The sequence below is a fragment of the Vigna unguiculata genome, chromosome 3, assembly GCF_037176805.1.
Source record: "Vigna unguiculata cultivar grain cowpea cultivar isolate G323 ecotype 2 chromosome 3, ASM3717680v1, whole genome shotgun sequence".
NCBI classification, from domain to species: Eukaryota; Viridiplantae; Streptophyta; class Magnoliopsida; order Fabales; family Fabaceae; genus Vigna; species Vigna unguiculata.
The window spans coordinates 54,794,792-54,811,383 of record NC_140794.1 but is presented as its reverse complement, the minus strand read 5'-3'; the positions used below and the strand labels follow the sequence as shown (position 1 = coordinate 54,811,383).

At 28.8% G+C, this 16,592-nt stretch overlaps 1 protein-coding gene across 1 annotated transcript; it reads left to right on the top strand.

Annotated features, from left to right (window-relative positions):
• Window positions 1-5,296: 5,296 nt before the first annotated feature.
• On the top strand, window positions 5,297-8,108 carry LOC114176670 (geraniol 8-hydroxylase-like). The gene is made up of 2 exons (XM_028061779.2): window positions 5,297-6,365; window positions 7,427-8,108. Exons 1-2 carry the CDS (start codon window positions 5,460-5,462, stop codon window positions 8,045-8,047), a joined length of 1,527 nt encoding a protein of 508 aa, XP_027917580.1. The 5' UTR covers window positions 5,297-5,459; the 3' UTR covers window positions 8,048-8,108.
• Window positions 8,109-16,592: the final 8,484 nt, after the last annotated feature.

Sequence of the window (16,592 nt, the reverse complement as noted above, 5' to 3'; positions counted from 1 at the left end):
GTTGAAAGTTTTATTGTAAAAGTGGGTCGTGTCGTCAAGGGAATGACAACATTAAAAGTAAAATCGTCCTCCCAGAGGTCGATTTCTCCTTTTTTTATTTTTTTATTTTTTTTAAGTGAAGTCGTTAGACGGAGTGCCAGTTTCCTCTTTTTTAATCAGAAATTGCTTTTGAATTCTTTCGTCTTGCATGGTTCATCCAACTTTGTGATTCAGTTGGGCAGCAAAACAAGGCGGCTTAATGGATTCATTTCAAAAGCGTAAAAGCACAGTGGGCATTCAAGGAAGAGCAGTTGGTGGCAGAAATTTTTTTTTGAAGATGATGGGAATTGGCTTGGTCTGAGGGACGATGATATGGTGGAAACCGAGGCTGCGGGCGAGGCTGAGCGTAAAAGAGGAAATCGGCATTCCGCGAAACCGGTCTTTGGAATGACGATTTCACCCTTAATGTCGTCGTCCTCCTGACGACATGAACCACTTTTAGAATAAAACTTTCAACCGATCCCTTTTTACAATTTCTTGATCAAAGTGACCCAGAATTACAAATTTCTCTTGGAATTACGTTTTCTGTTGACTAACTAGTTAGAAGATGAGCAGAATATCGACAAAAAGGTGATGAATTAAGCATTAAAAAATGAAACCGATTAAATGCATAAATAATTATTATAACAACTTTGTTTTTTTCCAGGATTAGACAAATTGCAGGCATAAATAATTATGCTAAGAGCTTAACTTTTGTATATTATCAGTTGAGGAAACATTATCATGCTAACTAATAAAAAATTTAATAAATCTTCATCATTTAATTACCATAACTTCTTGTTACACATGGGTTAAAAGTGGACTTTAAGTTTAACTTATCCCACAATATCAGCTTGTAAGGTGAGGTTTGTACCTCACTTATATATTATGAAATTATCTTATCTCTAGTTGATGTGGGACTTCCAACACACCCCCTCACGCTAGGTATATTCATCTCGTGCATGAGACTAGAAATTAGTGGGTGATCTGTTAGTGGTCCGATAGTGAGTGGAACAGAATGTTCAAAAAATCTCTCTAGTATAGACTCTAACCTGACTCTAATACCATGTTAGTATGTATAAGTCATGAGAGAAAGAAGAAAGAATGTGTACAAGAATGCATACAGAAACACGTACAGAAACGCACAAGAAGTGTTTGGTGAAAAACAACTCAAAGAAAGTTTGGTTGCTTATTTATTAGAACCTTTGTTCAATATATAGATATAGAGTACAATGTCCCACCATATAAAGGAAAAAGTAAAACCTAATAAAACAAAATATTTGATAAATAAGTCGGATAGGAAAGTCCATTTTTAGGTAGAGAAAAGGCAGAAGAAAAACCAATAAAAAAGAATCAAATATATGATAAATAATATCCTTATCATCCCCTCTCAAGGTGGGCATGAAAATTGTAAAGGCCCAACCCGAAAAATAGAAGGATGTAAGGACTTAGTAAACATATAAGCAAGTTGACTTCTAGAAGGAACATGGAGAAGGTGAATAAGGCCATCAACAAGTTTTTGTCGAATAATGTGACAATCAAGTTCTATATGCTTGGTTCTTTGATGAAAAGTGGGATTCTTGGCAATGTGAATAGCGAAATTGTTGTCACAAAAGGTAGTGTAGGGAGTGGGAACAAAAAAATGCAAATCCTGAAGAAGGTATTGAATCCATTGTAGTTCACATGTCAGGGATGTCAAGGTGCGTTATTACTCAGCCTCAAAAGAAGTCTGTGAAATAGTGGTTTGTTTCTTAGACTTCCAAGCAACCAAAGAGATGTCTAAGAAAATGCAATATCCAGAAACAAGGCGTCGGATAGTGGCACATGTTGCCCAATCAAAATAAAAAAACGCCTGAATTTTAAAAGAGGTGTTGGATTTATACAAAAGGCCATATCCAAGAGCATTTCTTAAGTATCAAATGATCTGTAAAGCCTACTGCATATGTGGTTCACGCGAAGAAGAAACAAACTAGGTGAGTTGTTGGACAACAAAACTAATATCAGGTCTAGTGTTAGTCAAGTAAAGTAATTGTCCAATCAAACGCCAAAAGGAAGAAGGATCTGGAAGAAGAGCTCCCTCATCGACATGAAGTTTGATAGAAGGATCATATGGCGTTGGTGTAGGTTTACATCCAAGCATCGCTTAATTTTTTTATTCCAATTACGACTGACTTGTTTTAAACCATATAGAGACTTCTTAAGCTTACAAACAAGATTTGGCAGGGAAAGAGAAAAACCAGGTGGAGGCTTCATATAGATCTCTTCATGTAAGTCTCCATGGAGGAAAGCATTGTCAACATCCAACGAAGGAATAAACCAATCATTATTAGTGGTCAAGGCTAAAAGGATGTAGATAGTGGTAAATTTGACAACAGAAGAGAAAATTTCACAATAATCAAACCCCTCGATTCGACTAAATAATCAATTGACTAATTGGTTAGAAGATGAACAAAAATATCGACAAAAAAGTGATGAATTAAGCATTAAAAAATGAAACTGATTAAATGCATAAATAATTATTATAGACAACTTTGTTTAATTCGGGATTAGACAAATTGCAGGCATAAATAATTATGCTAAGAGCTTAACTTTTGCTTACTATCAGTTGAGGAAACATGTTAACTAATAGAAAATTTAATAAATCTTCATCATTTAATTACCATAACTTCTCGTTACACACGCACATGGATTCTAAAAATTTGGAAGTGATGAAGATGAGAATGGGATCAGTATAAGTTTGATTATTATATTCTTAACTTTGAAGTAAAAGATTATCTTCCTCTCAATTTATATATTCAGTTTGTATGAAATTTTATCTCATCTCTGTTTTTTAAGAAAATGGATATACTCGTATAAACTTCCGTAACTATTTTTTTATTGTTTCAAATATTAATTGAGTAATATCTTTATAAAAGATAAATTAATGAAAAATTTGTTATTATATAAATATCAAATCAGGGTATTAAATAATACTTTAGGGATGGCAAGTGAACTCTTTTACATGAGTATTGTTCGGAGTGGTGGATTAAAATATCAATTATCATTGTTTGAATCTGTTCATGATTTGATAGAAAATTCTTACATTGACTCATTATATGTATATATATATATAGATATAGATAATACTTAATTTTTTCAATTGGGTATAAGAACATAGATGATATATGCATATTCATCCCCATCTAGTTCCATACATGTGCCAATACATATCATGTTTCTCGTCTCTATTTAAATTACTAAATTACTCATAGATTATATATATATATATTATTCTCTCCCTTTACTCTACTAATATTTTCAAGATATTTTTTAATTTTGTTTCTTATCACAACATTTATCGCACATTTTTTTGTTTATGTGGTTTTATTCAAATGATGTTTGTTTGACTATTTTGATATAAAATTTTCTCAAATCTTTAAGATTTTTTCTATCTTTATCATACTCATAATTATACATTTTTTTTTGCATGTAATTTTATTCAACTGTGTATCAAATTATTTGATCATTTTTTGTTTTTTAATATTTTTATTTGTTACTTATTTTTATGATTTATTATATAATTATTTTATTTTCCAATTTATTCTTATAACTATAATTTTACCACAATAATTATATAAAGATCTTTTATTTACTATAATATAATAATATAGTATTATTCTCATAAATTGTGTTTAGTTCTTGTAACATAAATTAAAGTTCAAACAATGAAATATTTTGTCTAAGTTTAACTTATTATTAGTTCAATACGCATATAATCATCTTACCTAGTGACAAACCTTTTCAATAACACAAAAGGTCGTGGCTTCCCAAGACTTTTTTCAATTTTTTAATTTTATATATTAAAAAGTTTTAAAATTTTTAAATTATATATAGCATATAATATAAAATGATGAAAATTAAATTATATATATTTGTATTTCTTTTATAAAGTATAACATTTAAGATTAATAAATAATAAAATATAAAATCAAATATATATTAATAAATATTTTTTTGTCTTTTAAGTTTTTTACCTATTGTATTCATTTTTCACTTTCATTTAAAACTAAACACAAACTCATTATTTTTGCTCTCATTTATAATATATATCTCTCTTTTGTCTCACTTAATAATTAAATATTAGTTTAATAATTAACATTATTTTTTATTTATTTCGTGAGTTTTTGTATATTATTTTTTATTGATATAGAATAAAAAAATAATAAATTTCATGTGTTTTTTATAACTAATTTTTAACTGTGACTTAATTATCAAAATTTTCTTTAAATAATTAGATAATGATCGATTATTTTTAAATTTTAATTTTTTTGAAAAAATTAAATATATAAATAAAAGAATATATTTATTTTTTAAAGTATTAACAAAAAATTACAAATAAAAATCAAAATAAGTAAATACAACTTCTTTACATATTCGGAAGCATGATCTTAAGATCTTAACTGCTCAATTAGAAAAAACATGAAAACCCAAATATATATATATATATATATATATATATATATATATATATATATATATATATATATATATATATTTATTTATTTATTACTTATTATTTATTACAATAAACATTTATAATCAATTATAAATTATTTTTTCAAGATTTATTGTTATTATTATTTATATTTATTTTAATATAATAAAAAATTGAGACGAAAATTTTAAGTTATAAAATTTCTATTAATTTAAATTTTGGCATTTTATAAAATAATTTGTTCAAATACTGTTATTCTAAAAGTAATATGTTTATTCATTAATATTTTTAATAAAATTCCTATTTTTATATTTTTATTCTAAATATAATTTTTTTTATTAACATTTTATGATTCTATTTTAATTAAAACGTTTTTTATTTAATTTATATTTTAAAAGAATTTCATCAAATTACTTTTATTTTGTCATTTTAATTTATACTCTTACACTATATTACCAGATTATTTGATTTTTTATTCTAGCACATTAATCATATTAATTGCCTACTTTTCAAGATTTTATTTTCTTTCTTTCGCTCCAAAACGTTCCTTTCTGTGTTTCTTTTTTCTTCCCTCCTATATAGAGCTAGGCGTCACATCACATCCTACCTACTCAAAGATTTTTTATTAATTTAAAGAAAAAAAAAAGAATCCATAAAAATTTCTGGATTTAAATGAATATTAGGCCATGAAAGAAAAGAAGATATTTATGTGATCATTTTGTGGTCACTCCGGCTACTTCCATTGCCCATAAATATGTGCGGTCCTTGCGGGGCAGAGAACACTCATATTTGTCTTCTCTTGCAGATTTTATTGCCATGCGCACATTTTTTTTTTATTAACTCGCATGATATTAAACAAGTAGAAAAAATATCTTCAGAAACTTCACATTTAGAAGAGCAAAGGTAGTGGAATTACCTATGTGGTCGCCATTCTCATCTTCTGATTCTCTCAGATTTCAACGCAATCATGTTCACCCTCTCAACATTGCTTCTACTATTCTGGGTCCTTTCCACAGTTATTTACTACGCATGGCTTTATTTCTTCAAACCCAACACTCAGAGGCTTCCACCGGGCCCATCGGGCCTCCCTTTCCTCGGGAACCTTCTATCTCTTGACCCGGACCTTCACACTTACTTCGCCGCATTGGCCAAAATCCATGGCCCAATTTACAAGCTCCGACTCGGGAGCAAGCTCGCCATCGTCATAGCTTCACCAGCCGTGGCTCACGAGATCTTGAAAGACCACGACACTGTATTCGCCAACCGCGACGTCCCAGTCGCCGGCAGGGTTGCAACCTACGGCGGTTTTGACATAGCGTGGAGCCCCTACGGAGCCGAATGGCGGATGCTGAGGAAAGTCTGCACTGTAAAGATGCTGAGCAACACGACCCTGGACTCCGTGTACGATCTGCGGCGCAACGAGGTGCGTAAAACGGTGTCGTATTTGTACGGCCGAGCGGGGAGTGCAGTGAACGTGGGGGAGCAGGTGTTTCTGACGGTGATGAATGTGATAACTAGTATGATGTGGGGCGGGGCGGTGGAAGAGGCGGAGAGGGAAACTTTGGGGGCGGAGTTCAGAGAGTTGGTGGCGGAGACGACGCGGCTTCTGGGGAAGCCCAATGTCTCGGATTTTTTTCCCATGTTGGCGCGGTTCGATTTGCAAGGTGTGGAGAAAGAGATGCACGTGTTGGTGTCACGGTTCGATGGGATATTTGAAAAGATGATTGGTGAACGAGTAAAGGTGGGTGAAGAAAAAGATGGGAACAAGAAAGAAAGAAAGGATTTTCTGCAGTTTCTGTTGGATCTTAAGGATTCCCAAGATTTCGATTCGAAAACGCCATTCACCATCACACACCTCAAGGCCCTACTCATGGTACCTTTCCTACACTTACTTCCATTTCCAATTCTTGTTTCGGGTCTCGTTTGATGTTTCTTTTTCACGTCTTTTTTCCTTCTACCAACTTCCAACTACAACAGACATGAGTAATCTAAAAACTAAAGCTGGAAAATCGGATAACTCGCCCACCCGGTTCGATTTATCACGGTTGATTATTTATGGAGTCAATCAAATTCAGTTTATTGATTAACGAGTAAAAAATTTCGATTGATCTGGTCTATCATGAATTTAAACTATTTATTTTTTAGTTAAAACTAGATTAAAATTCTAATTAAAATCTAAATAAATTTTAATACAATCTAAATACAAACTAAAATAAAAAAAATATAAATTATCTAACATGATCCAAAAACAAAGTTTAACTTAACAACAAAATATTTGTATGACTCTTTATTTGTGAGATAGTGAGTCAACTCGGCTCATTCACAGATTCAACTCGAATGAATCGAGTCAAAAATCAACCTTATTTAAATTTGTAAAAATATTTCGATCCAACCTAATCTGAATATGTGATGAACCGAGTTAATTGGCGCATTCAAACATATTTTAACAGCTCTATCAAAAACCTACCCACCATCACAACTCTGCCACATTAATTACTAACTTTAACCTAATATATAGTTGGATTTTTTAATTTACAAAATCTAATTAATTATGTATTATATTTTAGGCCTAATCAAATTGAATTAACCTAAGTTATTCAATGCATTAAAAATATATTAGGTTTCAAATTTGTTAATACTACACAATTTTAAATATTATTACCTATATGGTTTCATTTGATACTCTTATTAGTTGTACATTAACCCTTTATTTATTTGCTGAAGTAAGAAAATGGAGAAACTTAGCATTATTTGAGAGGAGAAAATGAAAGTCATGAATTAACTGGATAATGTTATTCAATGGTAAGTATGTCCGTATCGAAAAGCTAACGAAATCTCCTACACTGCGACTCCATCTTATTAATGTTAGAAAAAAGGATAACTTTAAATAATTTGATAATTAATATTGTGCAAATCTGTGATGAACACAAACAGGATATGGTTACAGGGGCAACCGATACATCATCCAACACAATTGAATTTGCAATGGCAGAAATAATTCAGAAAGCAGAGGTAATGAAGAGAGTTGAAGAAGAGTTAGAAGATGTGGTTGGAAAAGATAAGATGGTAGAAGAAACTCACATTCGTAAGTTGCCTTACCTGCAAGCTGTGATGAAAGAAACTCTTCGGTTGCACCCTGCGCTTCCACTTCTAATCCCACATTGCCCTAGCCAAACCACCAATGTGGGAGGCTACACCATCCCGAAGGGTTCTCGAGTCTTCATCAATGTGTGGGCCATTCACAGAGACCCTTCCATTTGGGAAAGACCACTCGAATTTGACCCTTCAAGGTTCCTAGATGCAAACTGGGATTTCAGTGGCAATGACTTCAGTTATTTCCCCTTTGGATCTGGAAGAAGAATTTGTGCAGGAATAGCAATGGCTGAGAGAACATTTCTATATTTTCTGGCAACACTTCTACACTTATTTGATTGGAGAATACCAGAAGGAGAGAATTTGGATTTATCAGAGAAATTTGGTATTGTTCTAAAAAAGAAAACACCTCTAGTTGCCATCCCCACCCCGCGCTTCTCCAACCCACATCTTTACAATTGAATATAATGTATTTATGTATTCAAAACTCATTAATGCCTCATATTTCTACTTCTTTCTTACATATTTCACAAGTGTTTTTCATATTACCAAAATTATGAGAATGAATTTGAAAGTTCAAAATTAATTTAAACCAATGATAAGGCTTATGAATAAATAAATAGTTAAAAATTTTATTTTATATATCAAGTTCATTTTTTAATTTAACTTTCTATTCCTTTCTAAAAATAACATGTATATGAAACTAAAACCGATTAAAATATTTATTATGACGCCACGTGATAAAAAATTGAAAAAAATATATAATACAAACGGTTATCAACTCATTTCCGTTGACAAATTTCTTTATTTTGAACTATTGTCAACGGATGTAAATTAATTAAATGGCGTATATTAGAAGCTTTTGTTTTGAAATTTAAGGTTTTGGTTGGAAATTTAAAAATAGGTTTCCTTTCAAGAAGAACTCAGAAAGAGGATATATGCTAGAAACATAGCAGACAATGTTTTTTACGTGTCTTAATTAATTAGAGACGCCCAACATAATGATTTATTTATGATGTGAATGGGTGCCTTTAACTATTGCTTGTCCTGATGGATTAAATGTCGATGTGATTCCATTTGGATATAGAAAGAGATATATCAATTTTTAAATTGTTTTTGCTTACGTTCTTCCTTTTTGTTACTGGGTGCGATGTGTTGCATTGTTTAGATCATGTTTCGTTGGCGCAGTTTTCTTTATAATATTTTCATTTTGGAGTTATATGCTTGAAAAATAAATTTTACAAAACCGATTGTTTTTTTTATTTCGTTGACAATTTTAATCCCTGATCTCAAGCAATTGGATGGGCTTTTACTAACCAATCGGACAAACCATTTTGCCAACTTTAATATAAAGTTAGCAGCCGCGAAATTTCAACAAAAAAAAAAAATCCCTCGTCTTTGAATTTTTTTAATTTCTTCTTACCATTGACCACAAACTTCATATTTACTCGGTCATGGTCAATAAAATTATATAATTTTTTTTTAAATTCATCCACTAATTTAAGAAAAAAATATTATTAAAGTATTATATTAATCTGTCCATCTCAAATAAGACATACATATGATCAACATACCTGATCAAGATAGAAGTATCCTTAAGTCTTCTAAAAAATCATCCTGAATCATGGTGGTCTTGCTCTAGAACAACCTCATGATGTTGAAAACAGCTCCTCATGAATATTAGTATGAGCTCTTAATGATAAATCAAATCCTCCATGAGATGCTAATGGACCAACTTTTCCATGACGACCCTAACCTCTTCTCCGAGAGATGTTGTAAGTCTATGTCAAGGTTCCTACTCAAAAGCCTCAGCAAGTGAAGAACTTTTGCCAAGAGGTACAAATGCTCCTCTTGTTCTAGCCGTATATATACTAAACAAATTTAAAAACATATTAAAATTAAAATCAATAATGAACAAAAATAAAAAACATATTAACATTAAAATTAATTACAATTAAAAATTATAATAAAACATAAAAACACTAAAAAAAAGTAATATAACAACTAAAATAAAAAATATAAATAAAAAATCTGAGAAATCTTAAAAATAATAAAACTTTAAATAATAAACCAAAAATATAATTCAAAATAATTGGAAGTAAATATCAAGAATCAGCATAGTCATAATATGGAAGTGGATATCCGTATGCACCAGTCACCGGATATTAACATTTGGAAGTACCCTTCACCGAAAGTCGACATCTAGAAGCTACATTTACAAAAGTCCACTTCTAAAAAACCACGAAATTCCATTACCGAAAATCCACGTATGGAATTTTGTTTTATCGGATTTCGACATGCGGTATATATTCTACGCTTACAAAGTCGACTTCCGGTGTTATTTGTCCAATAAATTTGTTTGTTTACAAAAGTTCACTTCCGATATCTTTTTATCTCACGAAGTCGACTTCCGATGCTTTTCCAGAACTGTTTTCACATATGTGGATTTGTATTTCTCAAATATTACATAAACTAAAACTATAATGTCAATTTCAAATCATTCATAAACATGGCATAGGCAAAGCACAATCATAGTGGAGAAGAGAGAAATATTACATGTGTGCACTCTGAATGGTGTCAATGAGGAATAACATAAAGGAGAAAGAGGAGAATGAACCACAAAGTCTATGAAGCACAAAGCAGAGGAGAAAGAGGAGTGTGAGATTTGGTGGGGTACGATACGACACCGTTAGGTTAGAGAAAAATTTTGAGTAAAATCTTAGAAGGTGAGGTGAGTTCGTTTTCATTAAATAGGAAAAAGAGGATGAGATTCAAGTTTTAAAAAAATTGAGTGCAGTTTGTCAAATTGTCAAAGGTCAGTTTTAGAATTTAGAAAATACTTAGAGGTGGAGGTGCAGAAAAAAATTTAGAGGTGTAGAAAGAAACCCTAAATGAAGACCGATAATCTAAATGTGAATAAATTTAAAAATGAGTTTTACATCAGCAATTTCAACAAGTTTGGTTTTTTTTTTTTTTATATTTGTTTCGGGCTAGCCTAATTAATTCCTCCCAGTTTTACCAGCCCAATAGGGTCCGTTACTGCCTCAGTCCTGATAACTTTTTGGTCTTTTCTTCTTGCATTACCATTATTATATCTAACTTTACCCTCATCATTTTCAAAATAACATTTTGTTTTTTGTAAAAATGACTTCTGATTACCCGCTTTGAAAATTTTCCAGAATTTCTGAAAATATTTGAAAATAAAATTTTCAGAATATTCAGAACATTATTTTCAGAAGATAATTTTTGGAATAGAATTTATGGTATAGAATTTCCAAAATGCATGAAATGTATTCTCAAACAAACATTCTATAACAGAATTTTCTATATATATGTAATACTTTTTAGAATGATTTTTCATAAATAAGATGTCCAAAATACTTCAGAAAACGCGTGAAATGCATTTTGAAATAAATATTATAGAACGAAATTCCAAAAACATATATAATACTTTTTAGAACGAATTTTCATAAATGAGCTTTCCAAAATACATATAACTCTTTATGAAACAAGCTTTTTGGAAGAAGTTTTTTTCTCGAAGGAACTCTCTATATTCTTGTTCTTGCTACGCAGTGGAAAACTGAAATGCAACAATGATATCAATAATGGTAACCAAAGGAGCATCGTCGACAATGGTAACATATATAATTATGCTAGAGAAGGTATTTTAGTTTTTAGTTTTTTTTTTTATTTATTTATCTCAGTATGGGGTGTAGGAAGAAAATACCTATATTTTTCATGTTCACGCATTCACTCATCACGAAACACTGAGTACATCAAAATCCAACCTTTTTGGGATAAACTTCTCTTTGACAAACAAAATTATTAGAGTCTATTTACTTTTTCATAAATACTTACGGGAGAACGAGAAATAAATAAAAAAGAAAATAAATATTTGTTTTTCTATAAACTAAATTAAGTATTTAGAAATTAAATTGCGATTCTATTATTCTTTTTTTTTCTTCTAAAATCTGATTTTCAATTTGAGTATAAATTAATTATAGTTTATGAATTATTTTTCGTCTTATGCAAAATTCTATTAAAAATAAACATTGTTACTTTTTACTCCTTTCTTTTGTTCAAGTATCTACAACAATAGGGACAAACATGGAGCTATGTGTTTGTAAATCACATGTTTGGACTCCAAACCGTAATTATATATGTTTATTTGAAACTTTTAGAAGCGATAAATATAAAAAAAAAATTATATTTAGTAAAGTAAAATTACCTGATTTACGTATTATTTGGTATGAACTAATAATAGTATATATTAGTATGCATGATATGTTACAAATTGTTTAAGAGTTACCCAAATAAAAGTAATTTAAAAGAGTATATATATAACGTGTTGTATTCATTCAAAAGTATTTCTTTCAATTTACAATATTATTTATCTATGTATTAACTACATTCAGATTTTTTTACGACAAAATAATTATAGGGTTTGACCATAAAAATATCTTACAAAGTTCAACAAATTTTATCCAAGTTAAAAAAAAAAATTACACTTATAAATGGATCTAACTTCAAATGAACATAAATGATATAAACATGTGTCTTTCAAAATACTTATATTAAATATGTTACTGACTTACAGTCAACCTATTATTATAAGTATTTTTGGTTTACAAATGGATTTCTGCTACTTATATTAAAGTAAATTTGTTACGCAAATCACTATAAATCCAATAGGTTCAAAAACAATTTCCTTTGTAATAGTTTTATGTGTTTAATACTACAAACCAGTGGCGGAACTTGGATTAAAATTGTAGGGGGTCAAATTAGATTTGTTATATATAATTTTTTTAGAAAAAAAAAACTATTCATTTTTTTCTCTTCTTTTCCTCTCCTTAAAACAAACACACATAATAGTAGAATTCAAAAAAATATTACTATCATTTGCTATTATATCATGCTATTATATCATGATATCAATTCATGAATACCATTTTAGATAAGTCATTCGTATCTCATCAATTTGATTTGATATTGTCAAATTTGATGTCGTTTTTCCAGATCACGTTCTAATGAATTTTTAAATTCATTATATGTAACTCTTAGAACTTTAGATATTTGTTTTATATTGTCTTAAATTCTTGGTTATTATTAAATTTTTGGTTTAGTTAACGTAAATGCATTTCTTTTTCATCTTCATCACAAACCTTTCTCTTTGAAAAAAAAGAATCAATTTTTTTACTTTTTATCATAATCTTTCTAATATAAATTTATCACCTCTCACCTATTTAGAAAAAATAAAATTTATATTCACAAATCACAATTATCACACTGCAAAACATAATAAAACTCATACCACTTTAATTAAATAAGCAATACTGTATAAATTCAAAACTTAAAAAAAAAATTACCATAGGTAGTGAAAAACAAAAAATCCCTAAATTTCATAATTAAGAGTTATAACAATTTAGGAAAAATATTATAATTAGGGTTCATACCAATTTCATAAAAGAATCCCTAAAATCATAATTAGGGTTTATATTAATTTGGAAGAAACATCCTAAAAAGTATCATAAACTAACTAACATACATAAATCATAATAAGATACTAACCTTCATTTGTGAGAGATCACGCAAGAATGTATACATGAATCTCAATCTATGTGTTTCCAACCTCCATTTCCCAATCTATCTCTTTGTATTTATCTCTCTTCACACACTTTTATGATAATTTATATGGTGGAAAAATCTTATAGTCAGAAAAAAAAAATCTAATATCTTTTATAAATTAATGTCTCTATTAAATTTTTTTATTTTATCTTTTATTATAATTTTCCATAATATAATCTTAATATAAATAATATATAATATAATTTTAAAAAATATATAAATATATATAAAAAAAATTCAAAAAAAAAAATGGGGGAGCCATGGCTCTCCCCTGTCATATCCTAGTTCCGCCGGTGCTACAAACCATATAGTAATTCAATGTATCATTCTAGATATATGTGACATTAAATAATTCAACATATATAACATTCATTAATTAAACTCATGTAAATGTAACCATTCCTATACAAGCTCATGTATATAAATTTATACTTATATCAAATAATTGTACAACCATTTAATTGAATAGAATATATTAACTGACACTTGCAATCTTTATCATATAAAAATTGGTACAATACATGGTTGAGATCATGTTGCATTAGATAACCAACAACATCACAACTTGCATTTAAAACATATTATACAGTAAATTAATGTTATCATATGGAAAATAATGTAATGTACATCCCATTCAAATATTTTTAAAATAGAGAGTGTATGAGAGTCAAATCCATTCAAATAGAGTGAATGAGAAATGATATATAAGAGAGATTATTTATTAATTAAGATAAACAAAAATTATAATATCTTATATTAGTTACTAACTCGAACATCGAAGTACCTTAACGAATACTTACACCTCAATATAAGAAAGAAACATCTTGAATAATGATGCAAGGAAGAAACATTTCAAGGGAGTGAAAGAGAGAATATTTCGGAGGACAATACAAAATATTGAGGTCTTGGTGGAACATTTTGATCTCACAAACAAAAAAAAAAAACAAACTACTTTACTAAATCTCCTTTGCTCAAGCTACAACATTTTTTTAGTGATACAATAGATTGTTTAGACATCAAATCAACACTTGAACATATAAGTATAGATAATTGACTTGCTCTCATTCTCATTTAAGTAGTGATAGTATATATTTCTTAAGTGGTACACTACTTTGATTCTTATAATATTTTCTTAAGCCTTATTCAACTCGTTACTACATCATCATTTGAATAACTAATCGCGACTTAAGTGAAAAGAGTTTTATATAAGAGACAACATTATGACATTCGTCTCTCCAAATTTAACTATTACTTTTTTTTTGTTGAAGAGTAATATTACTTCGACATTCATTGTTTAAGCCATAATATTTTACATCCAATTTGATGATGTCACTTTAGTGATAATACAAAACTCATACACAAAAACATTAATTTTGTCAAAAGTAATGCAGAATTACAAATTAATGTATACTAACTCTTTTTAACAAAATTAAAATTCAATTTTAAACTAAATGATTGCACTCTATTTGCCTATTTTAACCATTATAATCATTTTTATTCTTTTAGTCCAAGTTCAAAATTAATGTAAGCATCAACATCAATTAATGTAATCCAAACAAATCAATCAAAATTTCATACAATTATTGCCTATTCTCAAACCAATAAGTTAGTTGCAACTTTCTGAATAAAATTTTCACCGAAAATTCTACAAATATAATAGAAATTATTAAAATAACTACAACATGATGAATTAATTAGTAGTGAAGATATATATCAAATAACTCTTTTAATTATACATGTTTGAAGTGAATATAAGACAAAGACTTTGACGAAGCCAAAGTCTACATCTACAAAGGCTGATGTAGCATCTTCATCATACATCATTCTGCTACATTAATTCTCACTAAAGAAAATTGGATGCGTTGTTGCTGATTTAACACTTAAAAAACCATAAATAATAGTACAAAACAAGATACCTACTTCACCTCCTATATGCAAACCGTGCTTCCTTGCTAAGTCTTGAACCTTTTTCTTTAACTAACTAAACACCAATGTGCATTAGACCATTCATCACATCTTTTATTTTACTTTTTTTTTCTCTTCATTTTACAAACCATTAATAATATACTTAAAATTTATCTGAAAAGAAAATTAAGCATTTCACTATATATGCATTTTAGGACATGAGAGAGTTGAAGATACTTACCTAAGTTGATTACTTTGACTTATGTGGTGTTATTTGGTGTGAGATAGAGGTTGAGTAAAACATCATGATTGCCTCATTACTATATAACCTTCCACACTTATAAGAGAAGGTAAGAATAGGTTAAGAGCGAGGTATGATTAATTTTTTTCTCTAAATCCATTCTTTTTCATACATTAATTAATTTTAGAACACAAAAAAATTATATATATATATATATATATATATATATATATATATATATATATATATATATATATATATATCTCAACCGAGATTGCGGCGGAACGGCGAAAATAATTTAAAAAAAAAATAAAGAAGTCGCCACCATAGTTTATTATAGAAAACTATAAAAAAAACCTTAAAAAATAATGATCTTCGAAACCAAATTTGGATTCGAGAGTCAGTTACATGTGGGAAAGGTATTAGCACCCTACAACGTCCATCTTAAGACGTTCCTTCTTTAATTAAGTCTGCAATCTATAATTTGATGTTTAAAATATGTGTTGTTCCCCAAAAAATCAGACAAAATAAAAAACACATACAAAATAATAAAGATTAAAAAATAAATTATTTTTTTTATTTTTTGGGCCCGACAAGGATTGTATCTCGCTCCTACATATTTTCATTTGGAAAATCAGGGATAACATAGTTCTTTAAAAAGTTGTTTGATGTTTTTCTAAATTTTAGATATATATATATATATATATATATATTATTTAATATATATACATATATATTATTTAATATCAAGAGAACTCGAGATTCTACATAATAAAAGATTTAGTTATCAAGCAAATCCAATATTTGACATAATATTTTAAATGATTTTATAATTTTTATTTTTTATTATTATTAATTTAAAAAAAAGAATTAAAAACCTATGAAGGGGTGTTTTGATTATCAATACTTATATTAAAAACCTATGAACAAATTCAAGACTTGACATGATATTCAATACTTATATAAAAGAAATAATATAATTTTTTATTTTTTTTTTACAGAGAATTAAAGCCTACGAAAGATACATTTTTAATTATCAAGATAAACGGCATTCCAAATAAGAGGAAAGAGAAGGGCTGAGCATATCAATGACAAATCCAAAATCATCTAATGTGCGAACTCCAAACACATCTAATCATACAGGTCAATCTTTCATACATTTGATATTATAAGAGAACCATGAATAACATTAGGAGCAAAAAGAGTTTACCTTTCAGGGACACGAACAGAACAACA